Source organism: Balaenoptera ricei, chromosome 19 (assembly GCF_028023285.1).
Source record: "Balaenoptera ricei isolate mBalRic1 chromosome 19, mBalRic1.hap2, whole genome shotgun sequence".
Lineage (NCBI taxonomy): Eukaryota > Metazoa > Chordata > Mammalia > Artiodactyla > Balaenopteridae > Balaenoptera > Balaenoptera ricei.
In genome coordinates this window covers 4,217,593-4,232,644 of record NC_082657.1, presented here as the reverse complement: position 1 = coordinate 4,232,644, position 15,052 = coordinate 4,217,593, and the positions used below count along the sequence as shown (strand labels likewise).

Genomic DNA, 15,052 nt, shown 5'->3' with positions numbered 1-15,052 from the left:
TTCCGTTTAGCAGTGGAAGAACAGGCAGATCATGTAGTTCCTCAAAGACCAAGAGGAGGATTTTGGCTCTCAGTGAATCAGAGGGATAATCACTGGAGCTGAAAAGAATACATGGAGGACTTAAGACCACAAGATTAAGGTAGGAGGTATGCCTCTATGACAACAGAAATAAACTAGGCTTATCAAAAATAATTTCTACTGAAAAAGATCTTCCCAAACCTTATTATAAGATTTGACTTCCTCCATGATCTTTGGAGGTCTCACCTGTGTCATCTGCTTCATCTATTCACAAGAACCTGGGTGTATGGCTGTTGTCTCCTTTCCCTTCACATCCCCGGGATCCTTCTTTTGCTCCAAAAATGTGACTAGGTCTGGCTTAGAGACAATAAGACCTGTTCATTAGAAAAAGCAACATAAGTTTTGCTGGATATTCTACAATTTCCAATACAGTACTGTGCCCTTGGGAGAAGAGAAGACACTGTAGAATGTTAAAATGTTCTGGAAAATAATTTCAAAAAATACTGTTTTTGAAAGCACATTTAATATCCCTAGGCAACAGGTAAAAATCAGTTCCTGGATCGACATTTAATTACTACTGAGTCAAAAATAAGGGGTGGAAGTCTGATTTTAAGAGGAGGGAAGCATGATTTTATACCACTGAACTTATAGAATTACCACTAATCTAGAGTGAAGGATGGCGATTACCTCAAAAAAGAGGAAGGTTAGAATCATGTTGAATCATCATGAAGGCTTTCTTTCTATACCCACAAACTCCCATTTTTCCCTTGAAGATAGTGATCTGAAACACTATTGTAGGAAGGAGAAGATTCCAGGAGATATTCTACAAATGAAGGAACCCAAAATCTGCGAGTAAGGAATTCTGGAAGTTATCTTCACCCGAGGAGACTAGGTTCCTATAGTTCCCTAACATCACATCCCTGTACAATTTCCATTGAGTGACATTCAGAAATTCCCACTCGTCCTGAGAAAATCTGATGGCCACATCCTGGAATGTCAACTCTCTCTGAAATAAAAAGTACATTTACAAAGTGGCTAGGGGAGATTGGAACCAAGATGGCGGAGTAGAAGGACGTGCTCTCACTCCCTCTTGCGAGAACACCAGAATCACAACTGGCTGCTGGACAATCATTGACAGGAAGACACTGGAACTCACCAAAAAAGATACCCCACATCCAAAGACAAAGGAGAAGCCACAATTAGACGGTAGGAGGGGCGCAATCACAGTAAAATCAAATCCCATAACTGCTGGGTGGGTGACTCACAGACTGGAGAACACTGATACCACAGAAGTCCACCCACTGGAGTGAAGGTTCTGAGCCCCACGTCAGGCTTCCGAACCTAGGGGTCTGGCAATGGGAAGAGGAATTCCTAGAGAATCAGACTTTGAAGGCTACTGGGATTTGATTGCAGGACTTCGACAGCACTGGGGGAAACAGAGACTCCACTCTTGGAGGGCACACACAAAGTAATGTGTGCATCAGGACCCAGGGGACCGAGCAGTGACCCCATAGAGACTGAACCAGATGTACCTGCTAGTGTTGGGGGGGTCTCCTGCAGAGGTGGGGGGTGGCTGTGGCTCACCATGGGGACAAGGACACTGGCAGCAGAAGTTCTGGGAAGTACTCCTTGGCGTGAGCCCTCCCAGAGTCCGCCATTAGCCCCACCAAAGAGCCCAGGTAGGTTCAAGTGTTGGGTTGCCTCTGGCCAAACAACCAACAGGGAGGGAACTCAGCCCCACCCATCAGCAGTCAAACGGATTAAAGATTTAGTGAGCTCTGCCCACCAGAGCAACAGTCAGCTCTACCCACCACAAGTCCCTCCCATCAGGACACTTGCATAAGCCTCTTAGATAGCCTCATCCACCAGAGGGCAGACAGCAGAAGCAAGAAGAACTACAATCCTGCAGCCTGTGGAACAAAAACCACATTCACAGAAAGATAGACAAGATAAAAAGGCAGAGGTCTATGTACCAGATGAAGGAACAAGATAAAACCCCAGAAAAACAACTAAATGAAGTGGAAATAGGCAACCTTCCAGAAAAAGAATTCAGAATAATGATAGTGAAGATGATCCAGGATCTCGGAAAAAGAATGGAGGCAAGATCGAGAAGATGCAAGAAATGTTTAACAAAGACCTAGCAGAATTAAACAGCAAACAAACAGAGATGAACAATACAATAACTGAAATGAAAACTACACTAGAAGGAATCAATAGCAGAATAACTGAGGCAGAAGAACGGATAAGTGACCTGCAAGACAGAATAGTGGAATTCACTGCTGCAGAACAGAATAAAGAAAAAAGAATGAAAAGAAATGAAGACAGCCTAAGAGACCTCTGGGACAACATTAAATGCAACAACATTCGCATTATAGGGTCCAAGAAGGAAAAGAGAGAGAGAAAGGACCAGAGAAAATATTTGAAGAGATTATAGTCAAAAACTTACCTAACATGGGAAAGGAAATAGCCACCCAAGTCCAGGAAGCACAGAGAGTCCCATACAGGATAAACCCAAGGAGAAACACACCGACACACATAGTAATCAAATAGGCAAAAATTAAAGACAAAGAAAAATTATTAAAAGCAGCAAGGGAAGAATGACAAATAACATACAAGGGAACTCCCATAAGGTTAACAGCTGATTTCTCAGCAGAAACTCTACAAGCCAGAAGGGAGTGGCATGATATACTTAAAGTGATGAAAGGGAAGAACCTACAACCAAGATTACTCTACCCGGCAAGGATCTCATTCAGATTTGATGGAGAAATCAAAAGCTTTACAGATGGGGCTTCCCTGGGGGCACAGTGGTTAAGAACCCGCCTGCAAATGCAGGGGACACAGGTTTGAGCCCTGGTCCGGGAAGATCCCACATGCCACGGAGCAACTAAGCCCGTGTGCCACAACTACTGAGCCTGTGCTCTAAAGCCCGTGAGCCACAACTACTGAGCCTGTGTGCCACAACTACTGAAGCCTGCATGCCTAGAGGCTGTGCTCCACAACAAGAGAAGCCACCACAGTGAGAAGCCCATGCACCGCAACGAAGATAGTCCCCACTTGCCGCAACCAGAGAAAAGCCCACGTGCAGCAACGAAGAACCAACACAGCCAAAAATAAAATAAATAAAAATTAAAAAAAGAAAAAGCTTTACATGGACTTCCCTGGTGGCGCAGTGGTTAAGAATCCGCCTGCCAATGCAGGGGACACGGGTTCGAGCCCTGGTCCGGGAAGATTCCACATGCCGCGGAACAACGAAGCCCGTGTGCCACAACTACTGAGCCCACGTGCCACAACTACTGAAGCCTGCACACCTAGAGCCCGTGCTCTGCAACAAGAGAAGTCACCGCAATGAGAAGCCCACGCACCGCAACCAAGAGTAGCCCCCACTCGCTGCAACTAGAGAAAGCCCGTGCGCAGCAACGAAGACCCAAGGCAGCCAATAAATAAATAAATAAAATTAAAAAAAAAAAAAAAGAAAAAGAAAAAGCTTTACAGATAAGCAAAAGCTAAGAGCATTCAGCACCACCAAACCAGCTCTACAACAAATGCTAAAGGAACTTCTCTAAGTGGGAAACACAAGAGAAGAAAAGAACCTACAAAAACAAACCCAAAACAATTAAGAAAATGGTCACTGGAACATACATGTCGATAATTACCTTAAACGTGAATGGATTAAATGCTCCAACCAAAAGACGCAGGCTTGCTGAATGGATAAAAAAAAAAGACCCATATATATGCTGTCTCCAAGAGACCCACTTCAGACCTAGGGACACATTCAGACTGAAAGTGAGGGGATGGAAAAAGATATTCCATGCAAATGGAAATCAAAAGAAAGCTGGAGTAGCAATACTCATATCAGATAAAATAGACTTTAAAATAAAGAATGTTACAAGAGACAAGGAAGGACACTACATAATGATCAGGGAATCAATCCAAGAAAAAGATATAACAATTATAAATATATATGCACCCAACATAGGAACACCTCAATACATAAGGCAACTGCTAACAGCTATAAAAGAGGAAATCGACAGTAACACAATAATAGTGGGGGATTTTAACACCTCACTTACACCAATGGACAGATCATCCAAACAGAAAATAAATAAGGAAACAGAAGCTTTAAATGACAAAATAGACCAGATAGACTTAATTCATATTTATAGGACATTCCATCCAAAAACAGCAGATTACACTTTCTTCTCAAGTGCGCACAGAACATTCTCCAGGATAGATCACATCTTGGGTCACAAATCAAGCCTCAGTAAATTTAAGAAAATTGAAATCATATCAAGCATCTTTTCTGACCACAACGCTATGAGATTAGAAATGAATTACAGGGGGAAAAAACGTAAAAAACACAAACACATGGAGGCTAAACAATACTTTACTAAATAACCAAGAGATCACTGAAGAAATCAAAGAGGAAATCACAAATACCTAGAGACAAATGACAATGAAAACACGATGATCCAAAACCTATGGGATGCAGCAAAAGCAGTTCTAAGAGGGAGGTTTATAGCTATACAAGCCTACCTTAAGAAACAAGAAAAATCTCAATTAAACAATCTAACCTTACACCTAAAGGAACTACAGAAAGAAGAACAAACAAAACCCAAAGTTAGCAGAAGGAAAGAAATCATAAAGATCAGAGCAGAAATAAATGAAATAGAAACAAAGAAAACAATAGAAAAGGTCAATAAAACTAAAAGCTGGTTCTTTGAGAAGATAAACGAAATTGATAAACCATTAGCCAGACTCATCAAGAAAAAGAGGGAGAGGACTCAAATCAATAAAATTAGAAATGAAAAAGGAGAAGTTACAACAGACACTGAAGAAATACAAAGCATTCTAAGAGACTACTACAAGCAACTCTATACCAATAAAATGGACAATCTGGAAGAAATGGACAAATTCTTAGAAAGGTATAACCTTCCAAGACTGAACCAGGAAGAAACAGAAAATATGAACAGACCAATCACAAGTAATGAAATTGAAACTGTGATTAAAAATCTTCCAAAAAACAAAAGTCCAGGACCAGATGGCTTCATAGATGAATAGATGAATTCTATCAAACATTTAGAGAAGAATTAACACCCATCTTTCTCAAACTCTTCCAAAAACTTGCAGAGGAAGGAACACTCCCAAACTCATTCTATGAGGCCACCATCACTGTGATACCAAAACCAGACAAAGATACTACAAAAAAAGAAAATTACAGACCAATATCACTCATGAATATAGATGCAAAAATCCTCAACAAAATACTAGCAAACAGAATCCAACAACACATTAAAAGGTCATACACCATGATCAAGTGGGATTTATCCCAGAGATGCAAGGATTCTTCAATATAGGCAAATCAATCAATGTGATACACCATATTAACAAATTGAAGAAGAAAAAACATATGATCATCTCAAAAGATACACAAAAAGCTTTTGAAAAAATTCAACACCCATTTATGATAAAAACACTCCAGAAGGTGGGCATAGAGGGAACCTACCTCAACGTAATAAAGGCCATATATGACAAACCCACAGGAAACATCATTCTCAATAGTGAAAAACTGAAAGCATTTCCTCTATGATCAGGCACAAGACAAGGATGTCCACTCTCACCACTACTGTTCAACATAGTTTTGGAAGTCCTAGCCACGGCAATCAGAGAAGAAAAAGAAATAAAAGGAATACAAATTAGAAAAGAAGAAGTAAAACTGTCACTGTTTGCAGATGACATGATACGATACATAGAGAATCCTAAATATGCCACCAGAAAACTACTAGAGTTAATCAATGAATTTGGTAAAGTTGCAGGATACAAAATTAATGCACAGAAATCTCTTGCATTCCTATACACTAATGATGAAAAATCTGAAAGAGATATTAAGGAAACACTCCCATTTACCACTGCAACAAAAAGAATAAAATACCTAGGAATAAACCTACCTAGAGAGACAAAAGAACTGTATGCAGAAAACTATAAGACACTGATGAAAGAAATTAAAGATGATACGAACAAATGGAGAGATATACCATGTTCTTGGATTGGAAGACTCAATATTGTGAAAATGACTATAGTACCCAAAGCAGTCTAGAGACTCAATGCAATCCCTATCAAATTACCAATGAAATTTTTTATGGAACTAGAACAAAAAATCTTAAAATTTGTATGGAGACACAAATGACCCCGAATAACCAAAGCAGTCTTGAGGGAAAAAAACGGAGCTGGAGGAATCAGACTCCCTGACTTCAGACTATACTATAAAGCTACAGTAATCAAGACAATATGGTACTGGCACAGAAACAGAAACACAGGGCTTCCCTGGTGGCGCAATGGTTGAGAATCTGCCTGCCGATGCAGGAGACACAGGTTCGAGCCCTGGTCTGGGAAGATCCCACATGCCGCGGATCAACTAGGCTCGTGAGCCACAACTACTGAGCCTGCACATCTGGAGCCTGTGCTCCACGACAGTGAGAGGCCCGCGCACCACGATGAAGAGTGGCCCCCGCTTGCCCCAACTAGAGAAAGCCTTCGCACAGAAACGAAAACCCAACACAGCCATAAATAAATAAATAAATAGATAGATAGATAGATAGATAAATAAATAAAACAGAAACACAGATCAAGGGCACAAGACAGAAAGCCCAGAGATAAACCCACACACCTATGGTGAACTAATCTATGACAAAGGAGGCAAGGATACACAGTGGAGAAAAGACAGTCTCTTCAATAAGTGGTGCTGGGAAAACTGGACAGCTACATGTAAAAGAATGAAATTAGAACACTCCCTAACACCATACACAAAAATAAGCTCAAAATGGATTACAGACCTAAATGTAAGACCGGACACTATAAAACTCTTAGAGGAAAACATAGGAAGAACACTCTTTGACATCAATCACAGCAAGATCCTTTTTGATCCACCTCCTAGAGTAATGGAAATAAAAACAAAAATAAACAAATGGAACCTAATGAAACTTCAAAGCTTTTGCACAGCAAAGGAAACCATAAACAAGACGAAAAGACAACCCTCAGAATGGGAGAAAATATTTGCAAACGAATCAACAGAAAAAGGATTTATCTCCAAAATATATAAACAGCTCATGCAGCTCAATATTAAAAAACAAACAATCCAATCCAAAAATGGGCAAAAGGACAGTTACAGAAAGATAGAGAAGATGAAAAGGCAGAGGGCTATGTCGCAGATGAAGGAACAAGATAAAACCCCAGAAAAACAACTAAATGAAGTGGAGATAGGCAACCTTCCAGAAAAAGAATTCAGAATAATGATAGTGAAGATGATCCAGGACCTTGGAATAAGAATGGAGGCAAAGATTGAGAAGATGCAAGAAATGATTAACAAAGACCTAGAAGAATTAAAGAACAAACAAACAGAGATGACCAATACAATAACTGAAATGAAAACTACACTAGAAGGAATCAATAGCAGAATAACTGAGGCAGAAGAACGGATAAGTGACCTGGAAGACAGAATGATGGAATTCACTGCCGCGGAACAGACTAAAGAAAAAAGAATGAAAAGAAATGAAGACAGCCTAAGAGACCTCTGGGACAACATTAAACGCAACAACATTCGCATTATAGGGGTCCCAGAAGGAGAAGAGAGAGAGAAAGGACCAGAGAAAATATTTGAAGAGATTATAGTCGAAAACTTCCCTAACATGGGAAAGGAAATAGCCACCCAAGTCCAGGAAGCGCAGAGAGTCCCATACAGGATAAACCCAAGGAGAAACACGCCGAGACACATAGTAATCAAAGTGGCAAAAATTAAAGACAAAGAAAAATTATTGAAAGCAGTAAGGGAAAAACGACAAATAACATACAAGGGAACTCCCATAAGGTTAACAGCTGATTTCTCAGCAGAAACTCTGCAAGCCAGAAGGGAGTGGCATGATATACTTAAAGTGATGAAAGGGAAGAACCTACAACCAAGATTACTCTACCCAGCAAGGATCTCATTTAGATTTGATGGAGAAATCAAAAGCTTTACAGACAAGCAAAAGCTAAGAGAATTCAGCACCACCAAACCAGCTCTACAACAAATGCTAAAGGAACTTCTCTAAGTGGGAAACACAAGAGAAGAAAAGGACCTACAAAAACAAACCCAAAACAATTAAGAAAATGGTCATAGGAACATACATATCGATTATTACCTTAAACGTGAATGGATTAAATGCCCCAACCAAAAGACATAGACTGGCTGAATGGATACAAAAACAAGACCCATATATATGCTGTCTACAAGAGACCCACTTTAGACCTAGGGACACATACAGACTGAAAGTGAGGGGATGGAAAAAGATATTCCATGCAAATGGAAATCAAAAGAAAGCTGGAGTAGCTATACTCATATCAGATAAAATAGACTTTAAAATAAAGAATGTTACAAGAGACAAGGAAGGACACTACATAATGATCCAGGGATCAATCCAAGAAGAAGATATAACAATTATAAATATATATGCACCCAACATAGGAGCACCTCAATACATAAGGCAACTGCTAACAGCTATAAAAGAGGAAATCGACAGTAACACAATAATAGTGGGGGACTTTAACACCTCACTTACACCAATGGACAGATCATCCAAAATGAAAATAAATAAGGAAACAGAAGCTTTAAATGACACAATAGACCAGATAGATTTAATTGATATATATCGGACATTCCATCCAAAAACAGCAGATTACACGTTCTTCTCAAGTGCGCACGGAACATTCTCCAAGATAGATCACATCTTGGGTCACAAATCAAGCCTCAGTAAATTTAAGAAAATTGAAATCATATCAAGCATCTTTTCTGACCACAACGCTATGAGATTAGAAATGAATTACAGGGAAAAAAACGTAAAAAGGACAAACACATGGAGGCTAAACAATACGTTACTAAATAACCAAGAGATCACTGAAGAAATCAAAGAGGAAATCAAAAAATACCTAGAGACAAATGACAATGAAAACACGACGACCCAAAACCTATGGGATGCAGCAAAAGCAGTTCTAAGAGGGAAGTTTATAGCTATACAAGCCTACCTAAAGAAACAAGAAAAAGCTCAAGTAAACAATCTAACCTTACACTTAAAGAAACTAGAGAAAGAAGAACAAACAAAACCCAAAGTTAGCAGAAGGAAAGAAATCATAAAGATCAGAGCAGAAATAAATGAAATAGAAACAAAGAAAACAATAGCAAAGATCAATAAAACTAAAAGTTGGTTCTTTGAGAAGATAAACAAAATTGATAAGCCATTAGCCAGGCTCATCAAGAAAAAGAGGGAGAGGACTCAAATCAATAAAATCAGAAATGAAAAAGGAGAAGTTACAACAGACATTGCAGAAATACAAAGCATCCTAAGAGACTACTACAAGCAACTTTATGCCAATAAAATGGACAACCTGGAAGAAATGGACAAATTCTTAGAAAGGTATAACCTTCCAAGACTGAACCAGGAAGAAATAGAAAATATGAACAGACCAATCACAAGTAATGAAATTGAAACTGTGATTAAAAATCTTCCAACAAACAAAAGTCCAGGACCAGACGGCTTCACAGGTGAATTCTATCAAACATTTAGAGAAGAGCTAACACCCATCCTTCTCAAACTCTTCCAAAAAATTGCAGAGGAAGGAACACTCCCAAACTCATTCTATGAGGCCACCATCACCCTGATACCAAAACCAGACAAAGACACTACAAAAAAAGAAAATTACAGACCAATATCACTGATGAATATAGATGCAAAAATCCTCAACAAAATACTAGCAAACAGAATCCAACAACACATTAAAAGGATCATACACCACGATCAAGTGGGATTTATCCCAGGGATGCAAGGATTCTTCAATATACGCAAATCAATCAATGTGATACACCATATTAACAAATTGAAGAATAAAAACCATATGATCATCTCAATAGATGCAGAAAAAGCTTTTGACAAAATTCAACACCCATTTCTGATAAAAACTCTCCAGAAAGTGGGCATAGAGGGAAGCTACCTCAACATAATAAAGGCCATATATGACAAACCCACAGCAAACATCATTCTCAATGGTGAAAAACTGAAAGCATTTCCTCTAAGATCAGGAACGAGACAAGGATGTCCACTCTCACCACTATTATTCAACATAGTTTTGGAAGTCCTAGCCACGGCAATCAGAGAAGAAAAAGAAATAAAAGGAATACAAATTGGAAAAGAAGAAGTAAAACTGTCACTGTTTGCGGATGACATGATACTATACATAGAGAATCCTAAAACTGCCACCAGAAAACTGCTAGAGCTAATTAATGAATATGGTAAAGTTGCAGGATACAAAATTAATGCACAGAAATCTCTTGCATTCCTATACACTAATGATGAAAAATCTGAAAGAGAAATTATGGAAACACTCCCATTTACCATTGCAACAAAAAGAATAAAATACCTAGGAATAAACCTACCTAGGGAGACAAAAGACCTGTATGCAGAAAACTATAAGACACTGATGAAAGAAATTAAAGATGATACCAACAGATGGAGAGATATACCATGTTCTTGGATTGGAAGAATCAACATTGTGAAAATGAGTATACTACCCAAAGCAATCTACAGATTCAATGCAATCCCTATCAAATTACCAATGGCATTTTTTACTGAGCTAGAACAAATCATCTTAAAATTTGTATGGAGACACAAAAGACCCCGAATAGGCAAAGCAGTCTTGAGGCAAAAAAATGGAGCTGGAGGAATCAGACTCCCTGACTTCAGACTATACTACAAAGCTACAGTAATCAAGACAATATGGTACTGGCACAAAAACAGAAACATAGATCAATGGAACAAGATAGAAAGCCCAGACATTAACCCACGCACCTATGGTCAACTAATCTATGACAAAGGAGGCAAAGATATACAATGGAGAAAAGACAGTCTCTTCAATAAGTGGTGCTGGGAAAACTGGACAGCTACATGTAAAAGAATGAAATTAGAACACTCCCTAACACCATACACAAAAATAAACTCAAAATGGATTAGAGACCTAAATATAAGACTGGACACTATAAAACTCTTAGAGGAAAACATAGGAAGAACACTCTTTGACATAAATCACAGCAAGATCTTTTTTGATCCACCTCCTAGAGTAATGGAAATAAAAACAAAAATAAACAAGTGGGACCTAATGAAACTTCAAAGCTTTTGCACAGCAAAGGAAACCATAAACAAGACGAAAAGACAACCCTCAGAATGGGAGAAAATATTTGCAAATGAATCAACGGACAAAGGATTAATCTCCAAAATATATAAACAGCTCATTCAGCTCAATATCAAAGAAACAAACACCCCAATCCAAAAATGGGCAGAAGACCTAAATAGACATTTCTCCAAAGAAGACATACAGATGGCCACGAAGCACATGAAAAGATGCTCAACATCACTAATTATTAGAGAAATGCAAATCAAAACTACAATGAGGTATCACCTCACTCCTGTTAGAATGGGCATCATCAGAAAATCTACAAACAACAAATGCTGGAGAGGGTGTGGTGAAAAGGGAACCCTCTTGCACTGTTGGTGGGAATGTAAATTGATACAGCCACTATGGAGAACAATATGGAGGTTCCTTAAAAAACTAAAAATAGAATTACCATATGACCCAGCAATCTCACTACTGGGCATATACCCAGGGAAAACCGTAATTCAAAAAGACACATGCACCCGAATGTTCATTGCAGCACTATTTACAATAGCCAGGTCATGGAAGCAACCTAAATGCCCATCAACAGACGAATGGATAAAGAAGATGTGGTACATATATACAATGGAATATTACTCAGCCATGAAAAGGAACGAAATTGGGTCATTTGCAGAGATGTGGATGGATCTAGAAACTGTCATACAGAGTGAAGTAAGTCAGAAAGAGAAAAACAAATATCGTATATTAACGCATATATGTGGAACCTAGAAAAATAGTACAGATGAACTGGTTTGCAGGGCAGAAATTGAGTCACAGGTGTAGAGAACAAACGTATGGACACCAAGTGGGGAAAGCGGCGGTGTGGTGGCGGTGGTGGTGTGATGAATTGGGCCATTGGGATTGACACGTATACAGTGATGTGCATAAAACTGATGACTAATAAGAACCTGCTGTATAAAAAAATTAATAAAATTAAATTCAAAAATTAAAAAAAAAAAAATGAAGTGGCTAGGGGAAGAGTTCATAATGTGACCCAAGATGAAAACAGAGAGTTAAGAGAATTGGTTTTGATTTAGGAGAGTGTCTTGAATTATCCAATAAGAGAATTTTTTACACAGTAATATTCTGTATCGTATTTCTAACTCGGAGAAAAAGGACAAAATATGATCAACAAAATCAGAGTAGAGACTATTCTTATATGGAAAGAAATTATAAAATGATGGTATGAACACAAATGCATGGACTTTTGAATGTCGTACTTATAAGGGATAAATTATGTATATTTCTTAGATTAAAAAGTCCTGGTGAGTTACAAGTGTACATTCCAATTTTTAATGAGTATACAGACAACCTGGGGATATTGTAAAAATGCAGATTCTGATTCAGGAGTCCTGGGTTGGGGCCTGATTTCCAGATTTTTAACAAGCTCATTTTTAATCTAGTGATGTCAAAGTTTCTAGTCCATGCAGGATAATTTTGAACAGCACAGAGGCAGAACAGCAAGCTAAGTATTCATAGTTAACTTTGAACTGAAAGTGTTTTATGGATTTTTCAGGTCTAATAGAATAGTAAGTATAACAACAATTCTTTCTGAATATATACTATACACTGCATAGCTTTCTATGGGTTTTTTTTGTTTGTTTGTTTGTTTTTAGATAGTACTGAATACACCATACAAAGAAATTAAGAAAAATAACATTACTGTTCTTATATTTGGAGATATTTTGTCTTAGTAAATGTTAAAGCATAGGTTTTACTCCAGTTTACCAGAACTAAAATTTATCTAAAAAGAACACAGAGAAGTACACACAGACAACCCTAATGAATGTTTAAGGAAATTTCTGTAACAGAGAATAAGAGAAACAAGAAAAAAATAGATCAAATATTGTTGACATTTCATGCATAGAGATATACATTATAATGGGCACTTTGTACTTATTAAAACTGATACTGAAGAAAATATACATGTCAAAGAAATCAAGATTATTTTAAATAGGTAAAATCTATTTGTGGAAGACACTTTGAATTTTTATTTTTTTTTAATTTTTTAAAAATTTTATTTTATATTGGAGTATAGTTGATTTACAATGTTGTATTAGTTTCACGTGTGCAGCCAAGTGATTCACTTATACATATACATATAAGTATTCTTTTTCAGATTCTTTCCCCATTTAGGTTATTACAGAATACTGAATAGAGTTCCCTGTGCTGTACAGTAGGTCCTTGTTGATTCCCTATTTTATATATAATAATGTGTATATGTTAATCTCAAGCTCCTTATTTATTAACTTTGAATTTTTACATGCAATGGACTGTAAATATACACAACAATATAAAATAAGTGCTATTGGTTTTGAATCTTTTATTTCATTGAAAATCTTTATATGTGCTGAGCATTATTTTAGAAATTTGACACAGTTAAATATATATTACTAATATTACTCTTCTAAACATTTGAAAACTACAAAGAAGAAGAGTATGTCTATTACATGACTGTGGAGTATAATAGATACTATCAAAACCTAGGCTTCACTGATGAAAACCTCCACATATAAAACCCAATCGCTACCAAACGCAGTTGAAAGTTATTTCAAAGCCAACTACAAGCAAAGAGAAACTAAGAAGAAATGAAGTTCCCACACTTACTGTGATGGCTTATGAACATCTTCACTAAATCTTTCCAAGACCCTTACTAAAGATAAAGGGAAAAAATATGACCTTCATGATGCGGGAATCTCAGAGATCTCACGGAAAACACCTGTATCAGTGAACATGAGTTGTAATGGGATAAATGGATATCAGGTGACTGAAGCACTCAGAAGGACACATTATCACTGCTTGGGTATTTTTGGCAAAAACAGGGAAATCATAATCTGAATGTATCATGAAAATGTCATTTTAATGCAAGTTTCTATCAATACATACCTCCCATGCTTGATTTCCTAATAGTGTATTTAAATAGTAAGTTTTTCTTACCTATATAGGGAATAGTTTCTTACTTCGTTTTTTTTTTTTTTTCAGTACTTTCTGAAGAATTCTTGACCACTAAGGTCCTCCTGATATATATGCATTTCCTTATTCCTGTTATAAAGAGTAGATGCTGTATCCATACGTAAACTAATCACTTCATTTTCCCCTTCTTCCCTATGATCCCCAGACCCAACCCCATCCCTGTGGGAATCTTGGATAGCAATGCTTTCCCATGTTAATCTCTCACAAAGGGAATATATCCATTGCTTGTAAGTCATTAATTCTTGGTGAGAATTATTCATGCTCTAAAGGGAGCCTGGAAGCAGAAAATGGAAGAAAGCCTCTGGGGCATGAAAGAGTATTGTATGCAGCTGATCTTGATTATCATAAAAATAAAAGGAAAGGAAATAACTAGTAAAAAAAAAAGAAAAGAAAAAAAAAAAAAACCTCCCTAGGCAGGAACATGAGAAACAGAGAATTAAATTAGTGTATTCTCAATCCACAGCATTTCAGGAGGAAAAGGAGACACAGCCTCTGACCCAGGACTGGACATTTACCTGAGAAGTTGCCGTTTCCTTCTTTTCTTCCTCCTGCTCTGGTTTGTTTACTCACCAATATTATGTTGAGGAATCACACCAGCATCTTGAGAATATACCCTCAATAGTGTAAGCACAGCTCCTTCACCTGCTTCCAACACGCTCACAGGCAAAAGGATCTTGAAATGGTGAAAATGCCAAGCTCTCCTGTCCTTTGTCTCAGGAGAGATTCAGGAAAAATAAGCTCTTACATGGAGACCAAACTGGGAATTTCTTCTTTGTTGTCTACACGTGTTCTCTCCTCATTTGATGTCCCCAAATTCTGCTAACATGGG

The 15,052-nt window shown here is 37.8% G+C and overlaps 1 protein-coding gene across 1 annotated transcript; it reads right to left on the bottom strand.

Moving 5' to 3' along the window:
• Window positions 1-282: 282 nt before the first annotated feature.
• LOC132353913 (KRAB domain-containing protein 5-like) lies at window positions 283-1,042 on the bottom strand. Its single transcript, XM_059905404.1, has 2 exons — window positions 898-1,042; window positions 283-392 (listed from the first exon to the last, which is right to left on the bottom strand). The coding sequence occupies exons 1-2, from the start codon at window positions 1,040-1,042 to the stop codon at window positions 283-285; spliced, it is 255 nt and encodes an 84-aa protein (XP_059761387.1).
• Window positions 1,043-15,052: the final 14,010 nt, after the last annotated feature.

Excerpts from the sequence above, each read along its gene's own strand:
- LOC132353913 (XM_059905404.1), bottom strand. The coding sequence starts at position 1,042 with ATGTACTTTTTATTTCAGAGAGAGTTGACATTCCAGGATGTGGCCATC. Across the intron at positions 393-897 it reads TAGGAACCTAGTCTCCTCGG|GTCTTATTGTCTCTAAGCCA; the intron begins GTGAAGATAACT and ends TCTAATGAACAG.